The sequence below is a fragment of the Indicator indicator genome, chromosome 29 (assembly GCF_027791375.1).
Source record: "Indicator indicator isolate 239-I01 chromosome 29, UM_Iind_1.1, whole genome shotgun sequence".
NCBI lineage: Eukaryota > Metazoa > Chordata > Aves > Piciformes > Indicatoridae > Indicator > Indicator indicator.
This window is the reverse complement of record NC_072038.1, coordinates 11625923-11648287: the sequence shown is the minus strand read 5'-3', so window position 1 is coordinate 11648287 and position 22365 is coordinate 11625923. Positions and strand designations below refer to the sequence as shown.

General features: G+C 45.4%; 1 protein-coding gene across 1 annotated transcript; it reads right to left on the bottom strand.

The window, feature by feature from the left end:
- Positions 1 to 18869: 18869 nt before the first annotated feature.
- C29H17orf67 (chromosome 29 C17orf67 homolog) lies at positions 18870 to 22143 on the bottom strand. Its single transcript, XM_054393992.1, has 3 exons — positions 22089 to 22143; positions 21294 to 21394; positions 18870 to 18986 (listed from the first exon to the last, which is right to left on the bottom strand). The coding sequence occupies exons 1-3, from the start codon at positions 22141 to 22143 to the stop codon at positions 18870 to 18872; spliced, it is 273 nt and encodes a 90-aa protein (XP_054249967.1).
- Positions 22144 to 22365: the final 222 nt, after the last annotated feature.

Sequence of the window (22365 nt, the reverse complement as noted above, 5' to 3'; positions counted from 1 at the left end):
AATTCACCTAATCAAACAAAGGCCTCATTAACTGGAGTCACAGACCTAATGTATGCTCTGAATTCTGCTAATTTAGACTGCAAAAGTCTCCCAGTGAGACTCTGAAACCACTTTATAAATGGTCCTGCAGATCTGTTTGCTGGAGTCTTTGCTGTGTCCTTTGTAGCAGTGGGGATCTGGCTTGAGGTGTTGCTGCTGCACTGCTCAATTCTGTCCTGGTCAAAGGAGAATCCTCATTTCAGGCACTAGCAGAGGGTGAGTTTTCACAAAGTACCATTTACCAAGTGACAAAAGAGATCTCTCAAGTCTGAGAGGACACAGAATTCATTCCTCAGTTTTGAACAGAAACTGATTCTTACTTTGAGCTGCCCTGCGTGCTTGCCCTGCAATTCAGGTGAACATACAAAGTGTCTGGAAAAATCCAATAGTGTTAATCCTGTCATTTATAAAAGATCTTGCTACTGATTTGTGATTTCCTTCATAACATTTGCTGCAAATTTCGCAATTTATCATGGGTTCATAGAATGGTTTAGGTTGGAAGGCACCTTCAAGATCATCCATTTCCAACACCCATGCCATGGGCAGGGACCCCTCCCACAGCCTAGGTTGTTCAAGGTCTCATCCAGCCTGGCCTTGAACACCTCCAGGGAGGAGGCATTCATGACCTCCATGGGCAACTTGTTCTGCTGTCTCACCACCCTCACTGCAAAGAATTTCTTCCAGTCTCTAGCTCCCCTCCTCAAGCTTAAATCCATTGCCTCTCATCCTAGCGCTATAAACTTTTATAAAAAGCCCCTTCCTATCTTTCTTGTAGGCTCCCTTCAGGTACTGGGGGAAAAAATGCCTTGATAAAAGCCCCCAAAGCAAAGCTTAGGATCTAGGTGTTGCTTGCTCCATTTCAGGCATATGGACCAGGGTCAGATCCTTTGTCGGCGCAACTGGAGCCACTTTTTTTGTAATTAACTGTCTGCATCAGTTTACACTAACATGGAATTTGACACCTTGCCATCAACTGGAAGGTGGCTTTTCATCCTCCACTCGCACAGACACATTAATCCAACTCTGAGGTTTGGCATCCTCTCTAATTTTATATAGCACATTTCTTCTCCAAGTGCCTCCTAAAGATCACTCAAACGCAGTCGTGTCTGGTAGGGAAGTCAGAAACATTCCACGATGCTCACCAAAGAAGGCAACCTAACGCCTCCTTTTATTAAAAACAACATTAATTCAGAGAAGCACAGCTTCAATTGTGTTGGAAATATGCAGTCACTCTGACTCCACGGCACGAAGCTCACTTAATGAGGTGTTGAGCTGCTCCTTCCAGAATCTGTACCTCTGCTTCAGGCACTCTCTGTGTCTCTTGGAGGGTTCTAAACCTTTACCTTGAGTTAATATTTTGCACATAAGAGGTCTTCTTCAGGAGACTGCTTATTGTAATGTCCAGTTCCCAGAAAGACAGACTGATGATGCCTTGTGGAGATAAATCTGTTCCCACTGAGGCTAAATGACAGTAAGCAGTTGGCAGTGATGCCCAAGGATGAGCAGCATTTTGTCAGGGAAGAAATTTCTGATATTTGATGTTGAATTTCTTGTTCCACAAGGTTATATCCTCACCTTCACCGAGGGACCTAATATGCAAGTGATTGGGGCTGCTTCTATGTCTCAGGTCCTCTCTTTCCATGTGCAGAGAATGCAGATGAAGATTCAGGTTGTCCTCTCAAGGCAGAGGAAGAACAAAAAACATGCTGCCTTCTAGACAACAGAGAAAGGCTAGGATGATACAGGTGACTCACCAATCAGTCTCTTGGTAAATTTAATCAAATAAAGAGGATTTAAAGGTTGGGAAGACAAACTGGAAGAAGTAGAGGCTGGATGTTTGTTGCGTGTGCAGTCAGGGAAGAGATGCAGGGAGAACAACCATGGTGTTCCTGCAAGCTTCCTTCTTGTGGCTTATGCTGCAGATGCTGATCTCAGGCTGCTGCTCCCCTCTGCAGAGGCAGAGGCAGCAGTAGATATCAGTAAGTGGAAAGTGAGATCCACAAGTGCAAGTCTGCATTGAGGCATTCCCCTTGCTGGACTGCAAGCTGCCACTCTGCTGCTGATGTTCAGAAGGACTTCCCTACATGAGCAGCAGCTTTATTTTCCAGCTTGAGCTGCTGAATGCCTCTCTCAGCAACCCTTCCTTGAAGAAATGAACTGAGTCAGCCTACTTCTGGGCCAGCTCAGCCCTAAACTCTGCTTGTTTGGCCCAACCAACTTTAGGAGCTCACCAGCCACATCTAAATGTTTGAGCCTCCCTGGAAGAAATGTTGCTGAGGCCAAGACCTTGGGTGTGAATTGGACCCCAGAAGAGTACACTTCCTGTCTCGCTTTCACTTAGCACAATGTGGGAAGTACTTGAGCAGCAACAAGCTTCAGGCCAAGCATTTTTTTATTCTTTTTTTCCCCTCTCCCTTTATTGTTTATTTGCTTAAAAAAAAAAAAAAAAAAAAAAAAAGATTGACAGGTCCAGTGATCATGAAAGCCCTGGATGGATCCAGATGTAGTGTGGGCAGGATTTGCGTGAGTGCCTCCACAGAGCTCTGCCAATGCACTTCTCTCCTGGCCAATTCCTTCTCTTCCAAACCTTGGCCTCTCCAGTGCAGACACTACCAAGTCAGGAAGAACTGAGACGTATTATTAGGTGGTTTTGAGCTGTGGATAGTTGGTACAGAAAGTGCAATGCTTGCTTTCTGCCCTGACCAGACAAGGTGCTGATGCTAGGCTTCTGGAGGCAGAAAGTGGAGCAAAAGAAATGTGACTAACATGGCAAGGAAATGGCCAGGAAGGGCCACGCTCACACCACGCACCAAAACATGTCCTGTGGTGAGGGCTCTGCTGTGGGAGTTCCAGGGAGTGTTGTGCTTTCTAGAGCATTAGGCAATGTGTGGCTCCAGGCTGTCTTGGGGATAGGATTCCCTTTGCTGGCTGAATGTGGAGACCTCTGTCCTGTGCCTGTATTTCCATGCTGTCCTGTGCCTATTTTCACAGTGTCCAAACCCATCCCCGGCTAACGGCAGAACTTCCTTGTCCTCCTGCTTCCAAAGAACAAGGAGCACCATTGTGGCCTTTCTTCCCTTGCAGAGAGATGTAGGTTGAGGAGGTCCTGGCTGTTCTCCACTGTGACAATTCATGCACACGTGCTGGAGCTTGCTCTGCCCAGGGCTAGACAGGGGCTGAGATGCAGCATATCCAGTAACCAGGGCACTGGGCCAGAGATCTGGAGAACTTGGTTTCTGCCTGATTTTCTATGTAACTGGGAAAAATACTTGGCATGTGTATTTCTCTTCACCACCTTTGCCTTGTACAGAATGCTTAGGGTAGGGTACTATTATGTGTTGGCGTGGACTGGAGGGGCTACTGTGTGGTGAGGCATTAAAGATCATGTTCTGCAGGCTGGAAAACCTCACACTGAAATGAGTGCCAAACCTGGGGGGGGCTTTGATGTTTTACCTGATAGATAACAACTTTCCACTGATTAAAACTGCAAGATTAGGGAAAACTTCAGCTCCTTAAAAGCCAAGTAATGTAAAGACAAGGAATTAGAGGGGAGTTATCTATCACACAACACAGAACTCCCAGAAAAGTTTCCCCTATGGCTAAAGGCAGGGGCTATGAAATAGTTTTTTTTTCTTTTCCCCTCACAAATCATTTAAACATAAGTAAGAAATCAGTAGCTCCCTCTTCAGAAGCACCCCAAGGAATAAAAAGGCAGTGAATCATGGGGATTTTATTACTGCTCTGTGTGTCTATCTGATGGCAAGCATCAATGGCTTCCCTTACACAGGGTGCCCAGGGGGATAGAAGAATGCAGGGAATAGCTTACTAGTTTCTGTGTCTGTCTGGTGGCAGCAATCCATGTTTTCTTTCAGAAGACACTGTGGCAGTGCACGGGCAGCAGCTCAGTGTGTGCCTGGCTTGCTGGTGGCAAAGCACAAAGTGGGATTGAAATGGTGCCGCTCAGGCAGCGCTGCCCTGCCAGCGGGGAACGGCCCCTGGGCTCAGCCTCCTGCAGCACGGGCAGAAGCTGCTGCCACGCAGGGTTGTGAGGGTAGCCAAGGACAAGTGTTGGGAGACCAAGAATGCTGGGGGGGAATATCCAGAGTTTAGGAATAGAAATGGACACAGGGATTGGAACAGGCTGCCCAGGGAGTGGTGGAGTTACCGTCCCTGGAGGTGTTCAAAAAAACCTGCAGGCATGGCACTTAGGGACATGGTTTAGTGGCCATGCTGGGGTTGGGCCAGCGGCTGGACTTGGTGACCTTAGAGGTCTTTTCCAACCAAAAATGATTCTCTGATCCCATAGGAGTTTATTCTGCCATGTAGGGAGGGAGTACAGGCAGAATCTTCTCTGGTAGTGGCTGCCACTCTTGGTTAGGATGGAATAGCACTAAAGCACCAAATGCCTGTCAGAACATCTCACTGCTTTCAAAGAGCTGCTTCTGTGTGAACCTTGACAGCAGTGCAAACCAGGATGGTCCCAATACTTGGACTCCTTGCTAGGTCTGAGGTTCACAAAGAAGAACAGGAGGTCAGAGGGGGCCAAAGGCAGCCAGTCCCAGAGGAGACTGTTTGTAATCCGTATTGCTGAGTGATCTCTGTAACAGGGCTTATCTCTGAGAGTGATTTTATCTGCCTGCTGTCTACCAGGCCATGAGCATCATCCAGTGATCTCTCCATGGAGCCTGGAATATCTGTCTGAGCTTTACTGCCTTGTATAGAAATTTATCATGTTATATCTCCACCAGAGACCACAGGGAAGAGCAAAGATACATGGGGTAACTGTAAATAAGCTGAGTGGGACAGAGAGCAGTCCAGCTGAACTTGGAGGGGGATAATTTACCTTACCAAAAACCTGTGTAAATTGGCTTTATTAGCTTGTACAGACTCTGCCTTTCTGCTGCTAGTCTGACTCTGAGCTAGGTGGGTTTCAAATGGCTCTGGTGTCTCTGCTTTACATCGCAGCGTGGCACAGACCTACGCCAAGTTGTGATTTAAAGACTGCAAGGAACAGGACTTGTGTTCATCCCCAGATAAGATACCACAGTGATTAACTACCCTCATTGTTACAGTTGTGCATGTTAGTTATTAGTATAGACACAGGCTCTAATGTTGACATTCTGATCTTAAAGGGGCAAGGTTTCTAAAGACCGTGGCTGGTGCTTTTAAACCTCTTGGCTGCTGCTGAAGCTTGCAATGGTCTGATAACAGCAGCAGCACTCCAGGATCTAGGCATGAACAGCTCTGTGCTCCTTACTGTGCTTCATGCTTCTGTTCAGCATTTCCTTGTAGCCAACCAGAATTTCAAAGCCAAGCCATGTAAAATTTGGTTCCTCCAGTGATTTATTTTATTTTCACGGTGTCTGGAGACACGATGTACTCCCATCCTCTCAGTGGTTATTAGCGTTTGGCCTGGCTGTTTCTTGTGGAAAATCATAAAAATATTTGGTGAGCAAAAGAGAGATGCTAAGTGCTTTGGTGGTCTGCTCAGGAAGGGTGTTTGGGAAGACTGCATGGTTTGTTTTGAGTGAAATGCCTGGCTGCAGCCTTCACTGATGGCAGAGGCACACCAAACTGCAGCAGAGTGCTGTCTTTTTCCTTTTAAATCATTTATTTCGTTGAGCATACTTGAATGCTGTGTGTGGAACTCCTCCTGGGGTTCTGGTGAAGGTAAATAAGCATCCTGACAAGGCAACCCTCAGAGCAGGCCAGTCGGCAAGGCCAGCTGAAATTCAGTAAGACAGTTAGAGGTGAATAATTTCCAGTGTAACAGCAGATCAGGAGACATGGATAGTGGATCTGAGTCAAAGGTCTGGGAATCACCCTCAGCAGGCTTTGGAGCAGGCAAGCAAGAGAAGAGCTGGCCAGCTGAGAGAGGACAGCTTTCCAGAGGAGGCATGTAATCAAAAAAAAAAAAAAAAACCAAACCCTGCAATCAAACCTTACTAGCAGCAGAATTATTCTCTTCCCAATTTCATAATAAACATAGAACTCACAGGGCATTAGAGGTACCAGTGAAAACATGCTGCCTTAAATCAGCTTTAACAAGAAAACCAAACTCTGCCAGGTTTTCAGTGCTGTTTGAGACAGGAGACCAGTTCAGAACTCTTTAGAAAATACATTGAAATCAATAAATGGGAAAGAACAGACCTGAGAGGAGTTGTCACTGAAAATGCACTAGCCCAGGACAACTGAAGCTTGAAATGCCAGTTGCTCAATATCAAATCACCTGCAAAATTAAAAACAGGAGTCATAACAGAGGAGCAGAAAAGCTGAATAATTGCATTTGAATTGCAGATAAGCTAGACAAATCCTAATCATAAATTGAAGAAAATTACAAAGAAATTTAAGAAAATGGAAAACAATTGAAGAAAATCACACTGGCTATAATCAATCTGGGCTATGGCTATGGTCACAGTGGCACATGGGTGGCAGTGCACTGAACAGTCCTATGACTCTTGTGGACCAGGCAAAACAATTCCTCTTAGAACTACTGGTCTTGGTGTCATTGTTGCAGTGATCTAAAATAACACTGTGCTGCTTCCTGGACACCCTGCAGGAGTCCTTGGATCTCAGCACTTCCTCATTTGTTCTGCTTCTGGGATTGCTGCAGAGATTTTGTCCACATTGTAATCGAGTGGCTACAGAGCTCAGCTCTTCCCTTGCCCCTTCCTCTGCAGGCTTTCAGCTGGTTCAGGGAGTTGTTGGCCCACGATTTCCTCACACTTTCCACAACAAGTGATGTGCAGGGAATTGCTGAGGGAAGCTGAAATCACAAACTGGAAGCCCAAAATTTCATGCAACTGCTGTTCTAGCCCAGAAAGAAGATGTCTTAGGGCAGCAGAGCCGATGAAGGGTATAGAGAGAGAAGGTGTTACAAGGAGCGGCTGAGGAACTGGGGTGGTTTAGTCTGGAGAAGAGGAGGCTGAAGGGAGACCTCATTGATCTCTACAGCTCCCTGAAAAGAGGGTGCAGTGAGGTGAGGGTTGGTCTCTTCTCCCTAGTATCAGGTGATAGAAGAAGAGGAAATGGCCTGAAATTGTGCCAGGGGAGGGTTAGGTTGGAGATGAGGAACAATTTCTTTCCTATAAGAGTGATCAAGGATTGGAGCAGGCTGCCTAGGGAGGTGGTAGAGTCCCCATCCCTGGAGGTGTTCAAGGAATGTGTGGCCATGGCACCTGGGAACATAGTTTGATGGCCATGGTGGGGTTGGGTTGGTGGTTGGAATCTATGACCTTAAAGAGCTGTTCCAACACAAAGAATTTCATGATTCTGTGATTCTATAATGCAGAAAGCTTACAATGCATCTTGTCCATGTTCTGTGTCAATCCATACCCCACATCAAGCCCTTTTCAGTGCAGGCCACGCTGTCTGTCTCCAGCTAATGTATGTGCACACACATATATGTTTGGATTTGCCACTTCATTTAACTCCTCTGTGCTAAGGAAAATACCAATATTCATTTCAGAGCACTGGAAAGCCTTTCTGCTGCAATGTCTGCCTACTGATTCCAGGAGAACACTGTTATGTGAAAGAAGCTATTCAAAATCCATTGCATTCCCCTCCTTTTAATTTATGCAGTCAGTCTTCTACTCTCCTTCACATATCAGTTCTTGTCTGCTCTTGAGCTCCTTTGCTTTCATAGCAGACGGAGCTGCTGAAGCGGCTGCATACACACCAGCCTCCTCACACTGCAATGGCATTGTCCCTAGGTGGGTTTCCTTATAATTGCCACAGATCCTCCCAAAAGCTCTGGCAGAGCACGGAGCACATCACAAGTCCAGCAGATGATAGAAGCCTGTTTGTGCTACTCTCAGCTCCACAGCAGTAAAAGCTGATTCTTCACGTGCCCAAAACTAAATTAAGGAGCTCCTCAAAGAGGCTGCGGTTTCACGGTCACTTTAACCTGGCATAAATCTGGCTGCTGCTGAAAGGGGCTGTTCCACTCCTCTCTCCCCTCTTTCCCTGCACCCAGGCACTTTTTTCACCCACACTTGCCTGGCACCAGTGTTTCTATGGCTGTGCAATGAGTTGGACCACAGAAGGGGTCCAGCTTCTTCAGGTGGTACAGCCACATGAATGCTCCTGCTGCTGTAACAGAGGCAGAAATGAGCATCTGGGGAAAGAGGGAAAGGAGGAACTACTTCTTCAGTAGCAGCCCAAAGGGCCATTGAGTGATGGCCTGATTAAACCAGCAGCATCCAACCCACACAAATAAAATTATCTAGGTTAGGCTGTGAACTTCTCACGTTCCTTGGTAACTCCTTGCATCTCAAGGGTCTTTTCCAACCTCAACAGTTCTATGATTCAGCCCTTTCCAGTCTTTATGTGACCTGATATAAAGGCTTGCTCTTGGAGAGTGAACTGTTTAACACTGGCTATCAGTGAGCAAATGTTCCTAAGCAACCTGCTCTAGTTGAGGATGTCCCTGCTCATTGCTGGGGGGTTGGACTAGAATACCTTTAATGGTCCCTTCCAACCCAAGTTATGTTGTGATTCTGTGATCCTTTCTCATAAGCACCTTCCCACTTCTCAGCAGCCACTGAACTCTTGGGGTTTTCAGGCACTCCTCGTCCTAGGATATCCTCTGTCCATCTCTCCAGCAGTATGCACAGTTCTCTGTGTCACTTCCTTCTGCAGTCTACAATTTCCTCAGTTCCCCAGCAGTCCTACTCCCAGCATCTCAAATTCATTCCCACTTTTGTTTGTTCTCCTTTTTTTCCCTTTCTTACCACAATGTGCATGCCATCCAAACTTTTCCAGAGAGCAGCCAACCAAAGGAAAATAAGGGAATTTTTCCAAATTGTGTAAACAATGAGGATTTCAGTTCTGAGACACAGCCCAAAGATCAGTGAAAGATTGTCCTGGTTCTGCTGGGTTTGGGGACAACAGGCACAACACTTGAGCAAGGCTTCAGTTGTGGCTCCCGGGTTTCCTCCTTTCCAAAAGCAGCAATCCCTGTTAGCATTGTGCTTGGCTCTGATTGCCTTCCCCTCCTTGCTGCCTGGCTGCCTCGCTGTGTGAGGGGTGCCAAACCAGAATTCCTCAGCTCCCCTTCCCAGCCCACCCGTTCCCCACCCGTCTGTGTGGGAATGGGAAGGGCTGCTGCTGGGACCTGCTGCACCAGCAGCCAAGGTAAGAAAAGAAAGGGAAAACTCCCACTCCCAAACTCTACCACAAGAGAAGAATTCATAGAATCACGGGATCGTTTCGGTTGAAAAAGACTTTTAAGCTCAACAAGTCCAATCATTATCCAACTCTAGCAAGTCTGGGGCTAAACCATGTCCCTCGGCACCACATCTCTGCCTTTTTAAACACCTCCAGGGATGGGGATTCAGCCTCCTCCCTGGGTAGCCTGTTCCAGTCTTTAAGAACCCTTTCAGTGAAGAAGATTCTTTTAATATCCAACCTAAACCTCTTCTGGTGCAGCTTGAGGCAAATTCCTCTTGTCCAATCACTTGTTACTTGGGCCGGGAGTCTGACCCCCTCCTGGCTCCTTTCAGGGAGTTGTAGAGAGCCAGAAGGTCTCTTCTCTGCCTCCTTTTCAGTCTTATCACAGTGCTGATGATAATTATTACTGGATAGATTCATAGAATGGTTTGGGTTGGAAAGGATCTTAAAGACCATCTTTAAGATGGGACACCTTCCACTGGACCAGGTTGCTCAAGGCCCCATCCACCTGAATCCAGTTGTATGCTACCAAAGAGCTTAAGCACCCCCCACTGCCCTGAGTTCATCCTCTGCCATTGTTTTGATTTCAGTGGGTGAGAGTCTGTGACACTCCCCAGCAGTCAGCATGGCTGTGCCACCCATTCAGTAAGGGCAGCAGAATTTGGGTCTAAACTCTTAGATTTCTTCTATTTTTATCCCTGGGACAGTGGAGGCTCATGCACATTGACAGCCACGGAAGCTTGTGACAAATGAGGGTAAGCTCCTTGTTGGAGGTTTTCTTTTCAGGTGGAACCTCTAAAATCAGCTTGTCAGGACTCACCATGAGGAGTGCTCTCATTCCACTACAATCTGGTCTGATGGGAAGTAGGTGCAGAATTAGGATCAAATTTTAGGTGACAGCAAGGCAGCTTTACCATAACTATGCCCTGAGATAAAGATAATTTAACAAAGGAGTCTATGAAACAAACTGGAGGCTCCTGCAGGGAATTATCTTCATGATTTTAATCAAAACACAGAGAAAGACACTTAGCTTCCTTGTTTTCCACCACAAAGACACTTAGCTTCCTTATTTTCCAGCATTTTAGAAAAATCAATGTTTTCTTGCTTTTTCTTTCTTAGTAGCTTGAAACAATTCCTTATTCCCTGAACTGCTCTGGTCTGTTCTATTCCCTCCCTGCTCCTGCAGCTCATTTCTATTTCTTTGTCTCAAAAAACAATTGTATTTGTATTATCTCCAGACAGGTCACAGGAGGTACACTGAGTGCACACAGGATACCTTGCACATCTGGTTTATATCCTCCTCCACTGAGCCACTTCATGCCCCAGAATGCAGCATTTCTGTCTTGCTGCCATATATCACACCACACAGATAGACACACAGACAGTGGTGCTGAGTGGACACAGCCACAGGAGACACAGCTGAACCTTCAATTCAGTTCAAATGGCCACTTTCTCCTAAGCACAGCTCCTTGTTCCTGAAGCAGAAGCAATGTTGAACCAAAGAACAAAGCAACACAAAGTAACCTTCTCCACTAGGCTAAAAAAGAGCAACAAACTCAGCCTTCTGGGTTTGCTTCACAACAGCCTGCTGCTATTTGTAGATAATACTGAGAGGCTTATTTTAGGAACAGAAAAAAAGACATTTCTGTTTGGACAGAATTTGTGGTGCTCTTCCATCTCTCATGACATGGCCTCAAGCAGGGATGGCCACACTGCTTATTTTCTGTGGGTCACTTCTCAGGGGCTTCAAGAGAGATGTATGGCCTGTAGGTGGACAAAGCACAAGGCAGAGCCTCAGCACCTTCAGACTGGCATCCACTGCCCCTTCTCTGCCAGGTGATCTACTTTACCCTTATGAGAACAGGAGGAATCTTTCTTGGTCAGCACAGAACAACAGCTCTGGAAGCAGTGTGAAAGGACTTGGCCAATGGTAATCTCTGATATCCTTGGAGCACAGGAGAAAGAGGTACTGCTGTGGGCTTCTCTGGGTCTGACAGTCTCACTGTAGAAGTTTTTTGCCCCATGAGGAGGGTTGGGTTGGCCTTTTATCAGCAAGGGAAACTTTCTTTGGCTTCATCTGTAAGTCTGAACTGATCTCAGATCTGCTCAGTGTTTCAGGGTAGGGGAGTGACGTGAGCCACCACTTGATGTGATGACCTGGCATGGTTCTGAGGCAAGCAGGCAGTGCTGGCAGACTGACTGACAGGCTGACAAACTGACAGCCCAGCAGAGAGCTGTGCTGGACAGCCCCAGGGCAAACAGGTTCTGGAGTGACTGGAGCCTGGAGCCCCTGACACTGCAACCACCCTGTGAAACTGCAACATCCTGAGGGAATCAGGCACCCCAAAGCTCAGCTCTTGTAATTGAAATCTCTGCTTCTGGAATTGGGAAAAAAAATCTCTGTGTGTGTCAGAGCTGGGCCCTGGGAAGGTGGGACAGCCACAGGAGCTGGCTCAGGCAGTGCAAGGGTGAAGCGTGCTGGGGAGAGGGGCAGCACTGCTTGCCCATTGTCTCCATCCCTCCTCCATCCCCCCAGAGGTACGTGCACACCTGCACCTCCACACACCCACTGCACTCTGACATGTCCCTGGATTGAATTAAGCTGCAGGATCAAAGAGCAAAGCTGGGGCACCCTTTCCACACAGCACAGGCAGGGACCCTCTGCTCTCCAAACCAGCCTGGTGTTTGTCCCTGGTGGCCTCCCCTGATTCAATCACAGCCACAGCTCTGCTCTTTCCAGCCCTGGCTCCTTCAGCCTTTTTTCCCACATTGGCTCCTTTCAGCTTTGCCCCATGTCCTCCAAAATGCCAGAAAGTGTAATTCCTTTTTTTTCCCCCCCAGAGTTGGCACTAAAGCTGGAAGCAAAACCCTTTCTGTCTGGTTGGGGCGGAGGGGGGTAATATCTGTTCCAAATGCTTTTGAAATAGGCACATCAAACTTTATGACACCCCTTTTAGAATAGTGGATTCTATTTGCCTTATATAAACTTTGCCAAGCAGTTTTCCATGCCCACATGCATGCAGACTGCCTTATGCCTGGCTTTGGGGAGCCTGCAGCTCCAGTAACTCTTTCTTGATGTGAGTTTGCATTTTTTGGAAGCGTCGCACCTTCAGGTTTCACTGAAGGTTCTATTGCAAGTCTGGCTCTCAATAAATAACAACGTACACTTGTCAAGCTTTTGAGTTAAATGCAAACACTGCAAACTTCAGCAGAATTCAGAGATTTTCTTTCCTGCTTTGCTCAGAGCATGCAGCTCATTATTGCACCCTCCAAGTTTCAGGACAGTTGAGGTGATGTATTTACAGTTGCTAAGCACCCCAGCCTAATCAACCTGAGAAGGGGCATGCATTGTTTGTGAGGCAGCAAAGGAGGTCAGGAGGTGAGGTTTGCAGGCAGTAAAACCTGGCTGGGAGGCTAACAAAGTGAGCAATGTCTGAGTGCTGATGTTGTGGTAAATGCTGAGCTCCCTGCTTTGCAGTAACCACCCCAATCACTTGCACCACCTCATCAACCCTGTCACCACAGGGCTGAGCACAGCCACTGCAGCTCCAAGTGACTAAGTTTGCCTGCATGATGTAGAGCAGCATTCCTCAGGGAGGTGTTTGTACACTGCTTGCTGTAACAGGAATTGAGTTTCAACAGGGAACAAATATGCACAGTGAGGGTGGGGAGACACTGGGACAGGGTGCCCAGGGAGGTTGTGGATGTGCCCTCTCTGGAGGTGTTCAAGGCCAGGCTGGATGAGGCCTTGAGCAAGCTGAGGCTGGTGGGAGGTGTCCCTGCCCTGTGTGCAGGGCTGTGTCTCCTCAGGATTGATCGCAGCCAAAGGTTCTGCCCGGTGTACTGCTTGAAATCTACTACCAGACTATTTTGTTTGAGGGACTCCTCTTTCTATCTTGGGTAGGATGAAACACTGAATCCCTTTGGGATGAGCCTGTTCTGGGTGCAGCTGGAATGATTAGTAACAGGGTGACCAGGGGCAGAACTGAATCAGACAGCCACAACTTGCACCCTTACCCATTAACATGTCTGAGGAAGCTTTAACCTCCATGGGCACTTTAACCACAGCTGAACCTAGAGGAGGAGGCTGTGCAACTGATAAAAAGACCCTAAACTACACAGAAGCATCCCCAGTTTACTAAAGCTGGCCTGGAGGAGAGACCTCAGTCCAATGTGAGATAGGCCAATCCACGCTTGAGGTGAAGAAGGGAAGCCACTTGTGACTCCAGCAACCATGATCACCCACATGTATGATCAATTCTTGAGGGAGGTTGGACTGGAAAGCTGTAACTGATACAATCACACACAGTGAGTTCTGCAAGAAAGGCATCAAACCCCAAATAAATTGGCTCACTATCAGCTGGAAGGGTTTTGGTCTGCAGCTCTTTGTGAGATTGTTCACTGAAGCTCACTGAGCTGAAGTGCCTCTTCAGAAATGTTTTCAGCCCCAAAGCCATATTAATTTTTAAAATGTTTTTCTCAAGCAGTGCAGCAGCTGTACAGTATGAAATAGAAGACATTTTTCTCTCTTTCCCTGAGCCACTCAAAAAATCATCAAATGGCAAACAGAGAAGAAGGGAGGGAGGATAAAAACAGTTTTATTTTTGCTCTGGCTCTTATATAAAATACAAAATATTAACACCACACCCCCCCAACCTCCCCCCAGTGCTGTAGATTTACTGTTAGCAAAACTTTGTGCATCACTGAAATGCCCTCAGATATTGAAGAGTTTAAAATAAATTACTCTGGGCAGAAAACGTTCTTGAAACCCTTAATTCCTGCAGCTGGAAGGCCAACATGCTAAAATGTAACTCAGAGCCATGAAACATAAGCTTAACTTCTATCATTTACAGCACATTCAAATGCCTGTAATTTTAAACATATATAAAAACAAACCTAAACAGAAATCCACTGCATTGCTTTGCTTTGCTTTTGCTTTGACTTGAAATATGCTGCTTCGGAGCCTAGAATTGTGCTTTTCACAACTGCAAATTGAATCAATGTCCAAGCCTGGTTGGCAGGGCTGAATGAAAGCAAGCTGTGGCTGCCCCTTGCCCTTGGACATTAACCTGGCCCTCCTTAGAATTGACAATAAGATTCTCAGCTGGACAGAACAAGATGCAGGCCATGTCTTGGAATTGCAGACACAGCAGACTCTGCTCTACACCATTCATAACTGAAGCTTTCCTTTGATTCAGAGTATCATGAAGATGGGAGGGGAGACCTCATTGATCTCTACAGCTCCCTGAAAAGAGGTTGCAGTGAGGTGGGGGTTGGTCTCTTTTCCCTAGTCTCAGGTGATAGAAGGAGAGGAAATGGCCTGAAATTGTGCCGGGGAGGGTTAGGTTGAAGATGAGGAGCAATTTCTTTGCTGCAAGAGTGGTCAGGGATTGGCACAGGCTGCCCAGGGAGGTGGTGGAGTCTCCATCCCTGAAGGTGTTCCAGAAACCTGTGGCCATGGCACTTGGGGACATGGTGTGATGGCCATGGGGCTGTTGGGTTGCTGGTTGGACTGGATGATTTCAGAGTTCTTGTCCAGCAGAAACAATTCTATGGTTCTGTGTTGGAATTACTGAAGATAGATCAAATGGGATCTGCTCTGAGAGCAAAGAGCTTCTGCAAACACACAAAATCCATTCTTAGGATTAGTGTTTGAATGGCAGACACTAAAAGTCACAAACCACTACAATGTAGAAACTTTCAACCATTTCTTTCTGTAGCATCCCTAGGTGCAGACACCACAACGACATCCACTTTCAGAGCAATCTGGGATCCAAAGGAGAAAGCAGGCAGCCATTTGCTAAAGGTTTGGGGGGGTTGGGGGCTATTTTGTTGTTTGTTTGGTTGTTTTTTTTTTAGAGGTGACTTTTTTTTTTTTTCAGAAACATTTAAGAGAAGGAGTGAAAAACCAAGGGGTTAGAAGGAGGAATGCAGAACTTTGAGTCCCTCGAGGGCTGTGGTGCTGGTTGTATGCAGAAACAGTGGCATCTAGTGGGCAGGTCTTCAGGTAAGGAAAGACTCAAGTTAGACATTGAAAGGGCTTGAAGTGACAGGATGAGGGGGAATGGATTGAAGCTTGAGGAGGGCAGATTCAGACTGGAGATAGGAAGAAATTCTTTACAGTGATGGTGGTGAGACACTGGAACAGGTTGTCCAGGGAGGCCAGAAATGCCTCCTCCCTGGAGTTTTTCAAGGCCAGGTTGGATGAGACTTTGAGCAACCTGGGCTAGTGGAACGTGTCTCTGGCCATGGCAGGGGGTTGGAACTGGATAATCTTTAAGATCCCTTCCACCCAAACAATTTTGTGAATGTGTGCAGACCAGTCCTTGAACACACTTGATCCAGCTCAGCTTTGGGGGATGTCAAGCACAACAGAGCTTTGAAGGAAAGCTCTGGGTAAAGGAAAATAAAACCACAGTAGAGCTGCCACACTGAAGGACTCTGAGCAAAGCTTGATTACATCATTTCTGTAGCCAAGTGTAATGTTTAGGCAGGGTTGGAGATGCCCTATATGAGATCCTTCAGCCCTAATGTGGAAAAGCAAACTTCAGACCCATAAACAATCTCTGTTCCACATCTTTGCTTTAGGATTAGCTCAGTGTTACTAAGGCAGACCTAGAAGCTGCTATTTAACCTTCCTAATTCTCTAACTCCTGCCTGAATATAACTAAACGAGTTCTTTTGTTTTAGAAAAGTACTTCAGTCCACTTTGGACAGATGAAAGTTGGCATAACTGGGCTCAGCATGAAGCTTTTCACTGCACAAGGGAAAAGGGAGCCAGGATTTCACCTAATGACTTTAACTTCAATAGAGATATGCAAATTGAGGTCTATGTATTGAGAGTATTACAAATGAAGCACACAATAGCAGCCTGATTATACTCTTTTACACTCCCAAATTTAATCTCTGATTTCATCTTGACAGTAGGGGAAAGCAAGCCTTTGATGCTTTGAGATTTAAATTATTTCCTTGGAATCATCTAGGAGAGGTCACTTACAGGAAGAGAAGTACACTAGGAGGACTGTTGAGCTGCTTCAGCCTATCAAATGCTCTCTTGCAGCAGTAACTACCTTATGTCTCATCAAAACAAAAAAAAAGTTTTCTTTTGCTACAAGTCCTCAGACTCTTAGTGTGAGTGCAGTGAGGAACTCTGGAAGCTACATTGGTCGATTCATAACTAATTCTGTTGCCATTACAGATCATAAGAGTCATGTAACAACCATCAGGACATTTCTGATGTTGATTTGCAGATGTCTACCAACTAACTGTGAAAAATATTCTTTACCAAGGCATAAGTTTTAAAGGCACATAGACAGAAAAGGGATAGTTGGATGCATGTGCCTGACCTGGCAGAACTACAAAAGAAAGGAAAGTTGTGCAGAGAAATTACAAAATGATGAGACTGCTCCATGGTGCTTCCCAGCTGCTGGGAGTAGAAAGTCCTCTGACAGCTACTTAGTTCTGCACAACACTAAGCAGTGATTTCTGTCAGCATATATTGTGGGAGACTAAGGTAACAATATCATCTGAAAAAAGATCTGAATCAAGCTTTTATTATGAAACAATGCAGGAAATACTTATCAGGCAATGAAAGAGAGTAGCATTGCAGAGATGTTATACTATGTCTTCATACAATACTGGCATTTAACCCAAAAAATTATAATTCGGGATTCCTCCAGCATCCAGAGAGCTGCCCATCCAGAAAGCTGCCCATCCAGAGAGCTGCCCTTCTCTTCAGGTTTGTGTCCTCCAGTTTTCTGTGGACCTGTCCCTCCAAGTTCCTTTGGCTTCAGACAGTCTAAAGCTTCACCCTTATCAAGCACACTCTAGGCTAATCAGTGATTTATTCTTACTTACACTTCAGAAACTGAGGGAAACTCTTGATCTCTTTATTCATGCCTGCAATCATTACTGGTAGGAGACATTTGCTTGGTCTATCACTTATCTAGCTATTTATAGCTGGGAGTTTTGCTGCCTCACTGGGATTGCACTGTACTGCAAAGAGGTTCAGCTCTACAATGAGCACATAGCCACTATAGGAATGATCTTGTCCTCCTTGACACAGCCATAGTGTACACCCTCCTCAGTGCCCATGAAGAGATCTGCAGGAGGGAAAAAAAAATGAGAAACTGTAATTGTAACCCATGCTGACAGTGGCCATACTAACAACACATAAATGGCTTCACATCATTTCAGCACTTTTCTAAGATGAATTCTTCACAATGGCCTGGGAGCAGCTGTTGTGAAGGGTTACAAGAGCTAAGGGCCAACAAGAGCCAACTTCAGCTGTGCCTCAGCTGGAAGAGGTTTTGAAAACTGCCAACGTGCCTCCTGGGGCTAAATGAGCTTCAGACCTTTGACTTATTGTGGATTGACATAACTCCATTGAAGTCTACCACAGCAGCCAGGTGTGCAGAGGCATTTAGGTTGGTACTGGTACAAACAGCAGAATTTTAGGCAGACAAACTTTCTGTCTTTTGAAACAGATCAGCCCTGATCACCACCATGTCTGTGTTCTACTGCTTAAATTCTTATGAAAAGATGGAGCTAAGCCTGCAACTTTTGTGTTAAAAGTTAACTGTGAGTGATCCAGCACCAGCATTAGGCTCATGGTTTCAATTTATCCCAGCTGACAAATTTCATGTCTGTTGAAAGCATATAAACAGGAAGGTTTATCCTGTTCTAAAGATACACAGATGGAGGTGTAGCTGCTTTTTTTTTTTTTTTTTTTTTTTTCGCCTCAAAAAGGACTGCTGGAATTATATGTGTTATAATTAACACTTACACTTCACAATCCTGTGCATCCCTTACCTTCACACATCACAGAATTTCGTGTTAATACATAATAGATACAGAAAGCAAAAAAAAGACCACATAGAATCAGTTGGGGTTGGAAGGGACCACAAGGATCTTGTAGTTCCAACCCCCCTGCCATGGGCAGGGACACCTCACACATCACAGACCTAAAGTGCATGGAGCACCATTGGGATGTGTCATTGTGTCAATGAGGGGCTTGTGAGTGGTGCTGGCTTCTGAGCTCTGCTTTGGAGTGTGTTTGCCCACTGAAATCTGTGACACATGAGATAAAGAGAAGCAATAAAGCCAATGATGCTGTTACACTGATGTTGAAAATCACAAACAGAACTACTAAGCCACATGAAAATGTTGTGTGTTGATGTTTACCAGTATGTGCAGTAAATAGTAAATTCCATTTAAAAAATCAGCAAATTCTAACAGGTAGTGCAGAACAGGTTCAGGTGGTGGCAGGACAGACTGCATCTTCCAGAGCTCAAGGATGACAGCTGAGTTTAATCCTGCCACAGTCCCACTGGGAGCTAAGAAAACAACTACAGATGAGTTGGGAAAGGAGCTCAAGCAGACAGGAAGCAACATTGATAAGAATGTTGTTCAGTCACCACCTTATGTCCACAGAGCAATGCTTCACCAAATGTTTTGTGCCACAGCTGGTGCCTAGGAGATTGATGTCTCCTGCCACTGCTCTGTGGCCAGACACTTTTCAGCTCAAGGTACTTTCCTCCATCCTTTGGTTATTCTCTCCCCTTTTTTTTTTTTTTTTTGTAGCTCTGTCTTTTATTACAAAGAAGGAAATGCTCACTGTACAGGAAATATACCTGCTGAGTGTGGGATAGGCAAAGCCTTTAGACGGGATGCACTAAATCCCTGTTGCAGTGTGGGAGACAATATGGGTTCAACCAGTGCTCAAGGAATTGTTCTTCTGATCTCTGCTCCAGGCGCTGGAGGTGAAGCATATACTCCTGTTAAAGACAGGGAAAAGTGATTGGAATCACCCAAGCCTAATGTCAGGGCAGTGAACCAGGAGAATTTACAGCTTATATAAAAACAATTAATTTGTCCCTTAAAATGATCAAATACAGAGAAACTCTGTTGTCAGTCAGCCTGCCCCAACCTAGCTATATTCAGTGAAAGACATCAACATCCAGATCAGTAAATGTGCTGAGCAAGAATTTTACAATAGGAATTATGAGTAGGAAAACAGGAATTCTGCATGCACCTTCCTTATTTGCATAGTGACACAGAAACCTGTGGGTCCTGAGGGGACAGAAGGATTCTCACAGATAGGTCTGTCATAGCCTCTTTTGAAGATGGATTCCTGCTGATTCAAAAACATTAACCCCTTGCAGGGTCATGTGGCAGTAGCCTGAAGAGCTCTGGTAAGCAGCATGCATCTGAATTCTGTGATAGATTAACTAATGTGCATTTCCTGTTCTGATGTATAAGGGGTTTGGTGTAAGCCACAAGTTATCAAGCTGGAGGGCTACCAACAAAATACTTGCCTTCTATCAGGAACAAAATTTAGCTTGAAAAGTTGCAGCCCCAGCACAGGAGGGCTCATAAACTTTGGGAACAGCAATATGTTCAAAGGAAACCCCCAGGGCTTTGCAGAGGAGCTTAGTAGGAGTGGAAGCTGCAGTGTAAACCCTTTGCATGGCCAAGACCTCCTGCTGTCATCCAGCTCTCTGCTCTTTGTGCTGATCAGAGGGTTGGCACACTGGGTGCCAGCAGGAAGCCTCCATATCCTGTCTTCTACTGTGCTTTCTGTCCCTGCAGCATGGGGAGACTTGGCTCAAACCTCTCTGCATCATGGTCTGGGGGAGAATGGGTCTGTATGGCTGAGAATATGGCACATGATGAAGAGCAGGGTCTTGGTCAGAGTGAGATTAAAAGATGCTGGTAATAGAAATTACATTTTTAAAGTCCTCAAAGATGCAGGTCTTGCTGCCTGCAGCTGCACAGGCTTCTTGTCTGAAGCAGCTCTGTCAAAGTCAAATAATGTCACAAAGAATTGCAAATTAAATTCCAGCAATATCTGGCCTGGTACAAATAGCTTTTGCTAAAAATAGCTGAGCAGAGGTGGGTTCACCCCAACACTCATTTCATTCTGTCACAGAGACTCCATAGCAAACCCCCTGTCTCTCTTGAACTGGGGAGCCCAGAACTGGGCACAGTATTCCAGGTGTGGTCTCACCAGGGCAGAGTAGAGGGGGAGAAGAACCTCCTCAGACCTGCTGGACACCGTTTTCTTCATGCACCCCAGGATGCCACCAGCCCTGTTGGCCGCAAGGGCACACTGCTGGCCCATAGGAAACTTGCTGTCCACTAGGAGTCCAATGAGCTCAGTCCTGCCAGGTCTCAGCACCCTGTGTCTTGCAGGGTTCAGAAGTGTCCAGCACCTTCCCAGACTGAGCCCCTTGTGTTTTTGTCACATGTGCCCAGGCTGTGGTGTGCTCTCCAGCTTCTGGGGGGGTTGCCTCTTCAGAAGGGTATTGTTTTAGCAATTTATTTACTTTGGAAAGAAACAGGCAGTCATTTTAAAATACCTTAAGTACCTCTTGAGAAGCACAGGATTATGTGTTAGAAGTTGTTAAAGCAAGGGAAACAGAAGACTCTTTAATTCTTTTCCTTTTTTCTTTTGTCAGAATATGATTTAGAAATAAACAAAGGCAAACCTTGCATGCACAAATGATGCTGCTGCATTAAACTAGCGACTAAAAACTTCTGCCATATCAGAACAATCCATCCTGTGGCATCCATAAATAAAAGAGTGAAAGGAAGTGATTTTAAAAGCTACTTCGGAACTATCTCAATCTCCACACTGACCACTGACCTCTCCTTTCTGCCTTGAGTGCAGAATGTACTGCAAGCAGAAGACATTTCCTGGTATTTCCTTTTTCAGGGACAACCTGAGGAAATCCACATTTCTACAAATGAAAAGCCACTTTCTTCTCAATAATTTAATTGGCATTTTTGAAGCCTGATAAATCATTTCCACATTCTGCAAGTACACATTTCCTCAGCAATGCCCAGCACTTACAGAATCATAGTTAAGAGTAATTGAAAGAATGTAAAAGGGGGAGATGGGGGAGGGGGCTGTAATGATTCCTGGAAGAACTCAGCTGCTTAAAAGGATGATATTCATAATGTACTGCTTGGAATGAGATCTATAGAAACTTAACACCAAGCAGTAATATTTTGGGGAGGTTGGTATTGTGATTTCTTTTATTGTTAGATGATTAAATTTTAAAATAAATATCACCAATCACCCTCATTGGCTCATCAGGGAAACCAGCTTTCCTCGGTCTGCCTTCACGACGACTCCTCAGAACCTGCTTGGCATCTTTTCCAAGCAAAATTGGTGAAGAGGCTGAAGACAGAAAAGCAGAAATTTGATCAGAAATGTCCCCCAAAAGAGTGAGTATTTTACCTGTCAGTTGTCAAACAAAATGTCTCCAAACCTGAGTTTTGTCCAGAGACAAAGTGTTCTTTCATTCCAGCCCCTTCCCAGGGAATATTGCATTCCAGGAGAGATGAGTGGAATTTTAAACCATTTTTATATTCCTGCTTTCTATAGTTCTACCAGTATGGAGTCAACCCTACATATGCCTGTTCTTCTCTAAAATGAGAAAAGATAACAGCACCATCTAACCACAGATGTTAGCAGCTCTTCCAACTCTTTGCTCTTTTCTGTGGTGCTTTCCTTTTTAGGGTTCTTTTTTTTCAAAGTAGTGAGTCGGGCTTTTGTTGCAGAGGAGAGATTGCATTCAGCACTCAGCTTGAAGGACCTTGGTAAAATAATATTAAAATAGTAAGCTAGTAAAATTAAACTTTTGGGGGGTTTACAGTGAATGGCTACAGTGTGGTAATGCAGAGAGTCAAAATATCAAATACAATGGCAGGATTGTTTAAAAGAAATCATGGAAAGCCTGCAATATAAAACTAGTTTAGCATTAAATATGAAATATGAAGACACTCAAATACAAGGCTGATGAACTAATACTTTTATAACATGCTGTGCAGCTCTACACACACATACAAGTTTGTTTCATACAAGCTCCTACCTGAAAAAGTGCTCGTCAGGACCAAAAAGGAGACAAGCAGAAGTAACTTCTGCATTTTGTTCCTGCTTTCTCCTGGTCTCTTCCAAAATGAGTGGCACTGACAGAAGCACTCCCCTATTTGAAGTCACAACTGTTTGTTTATGCTTTGGCTACTTGCAGTGATACCGTGGTTCTGAAGACATCTGGCCTCAAGTGTTGAATTGGGCTATTATCTGCTTGCACATTCTCAGCATAACTCTGCTCCTGTGGGAAAGAGAATAGAAGACCTCTTTTCCAC

Bases quoted from the DNA above. Each gene is read 5' to 3' on its own strand.
- C29H17orf67 (XM_054393992.1), bottom strand. From the start codon at position 22,143: ATGCAGAAGTTACTTCTGCTTGTCTCCTTTTTGGTCCTGACGAGCACT. The intron at 21,395-22,088 runs GTAGGAGCTTGT...TTCTGTCTTCAG, and splicing joins CCTGACGAGCACTTTTTCAG to CCTCTTCACCAATTTTGCTT. The intron at 18,987-21,293 runs GTGATTGGTGAT...TGTCTTTAACAG, and splicing joins TCCCTGATGAGCCAATGAGG to GAGTATATGCTTCACCTCCA.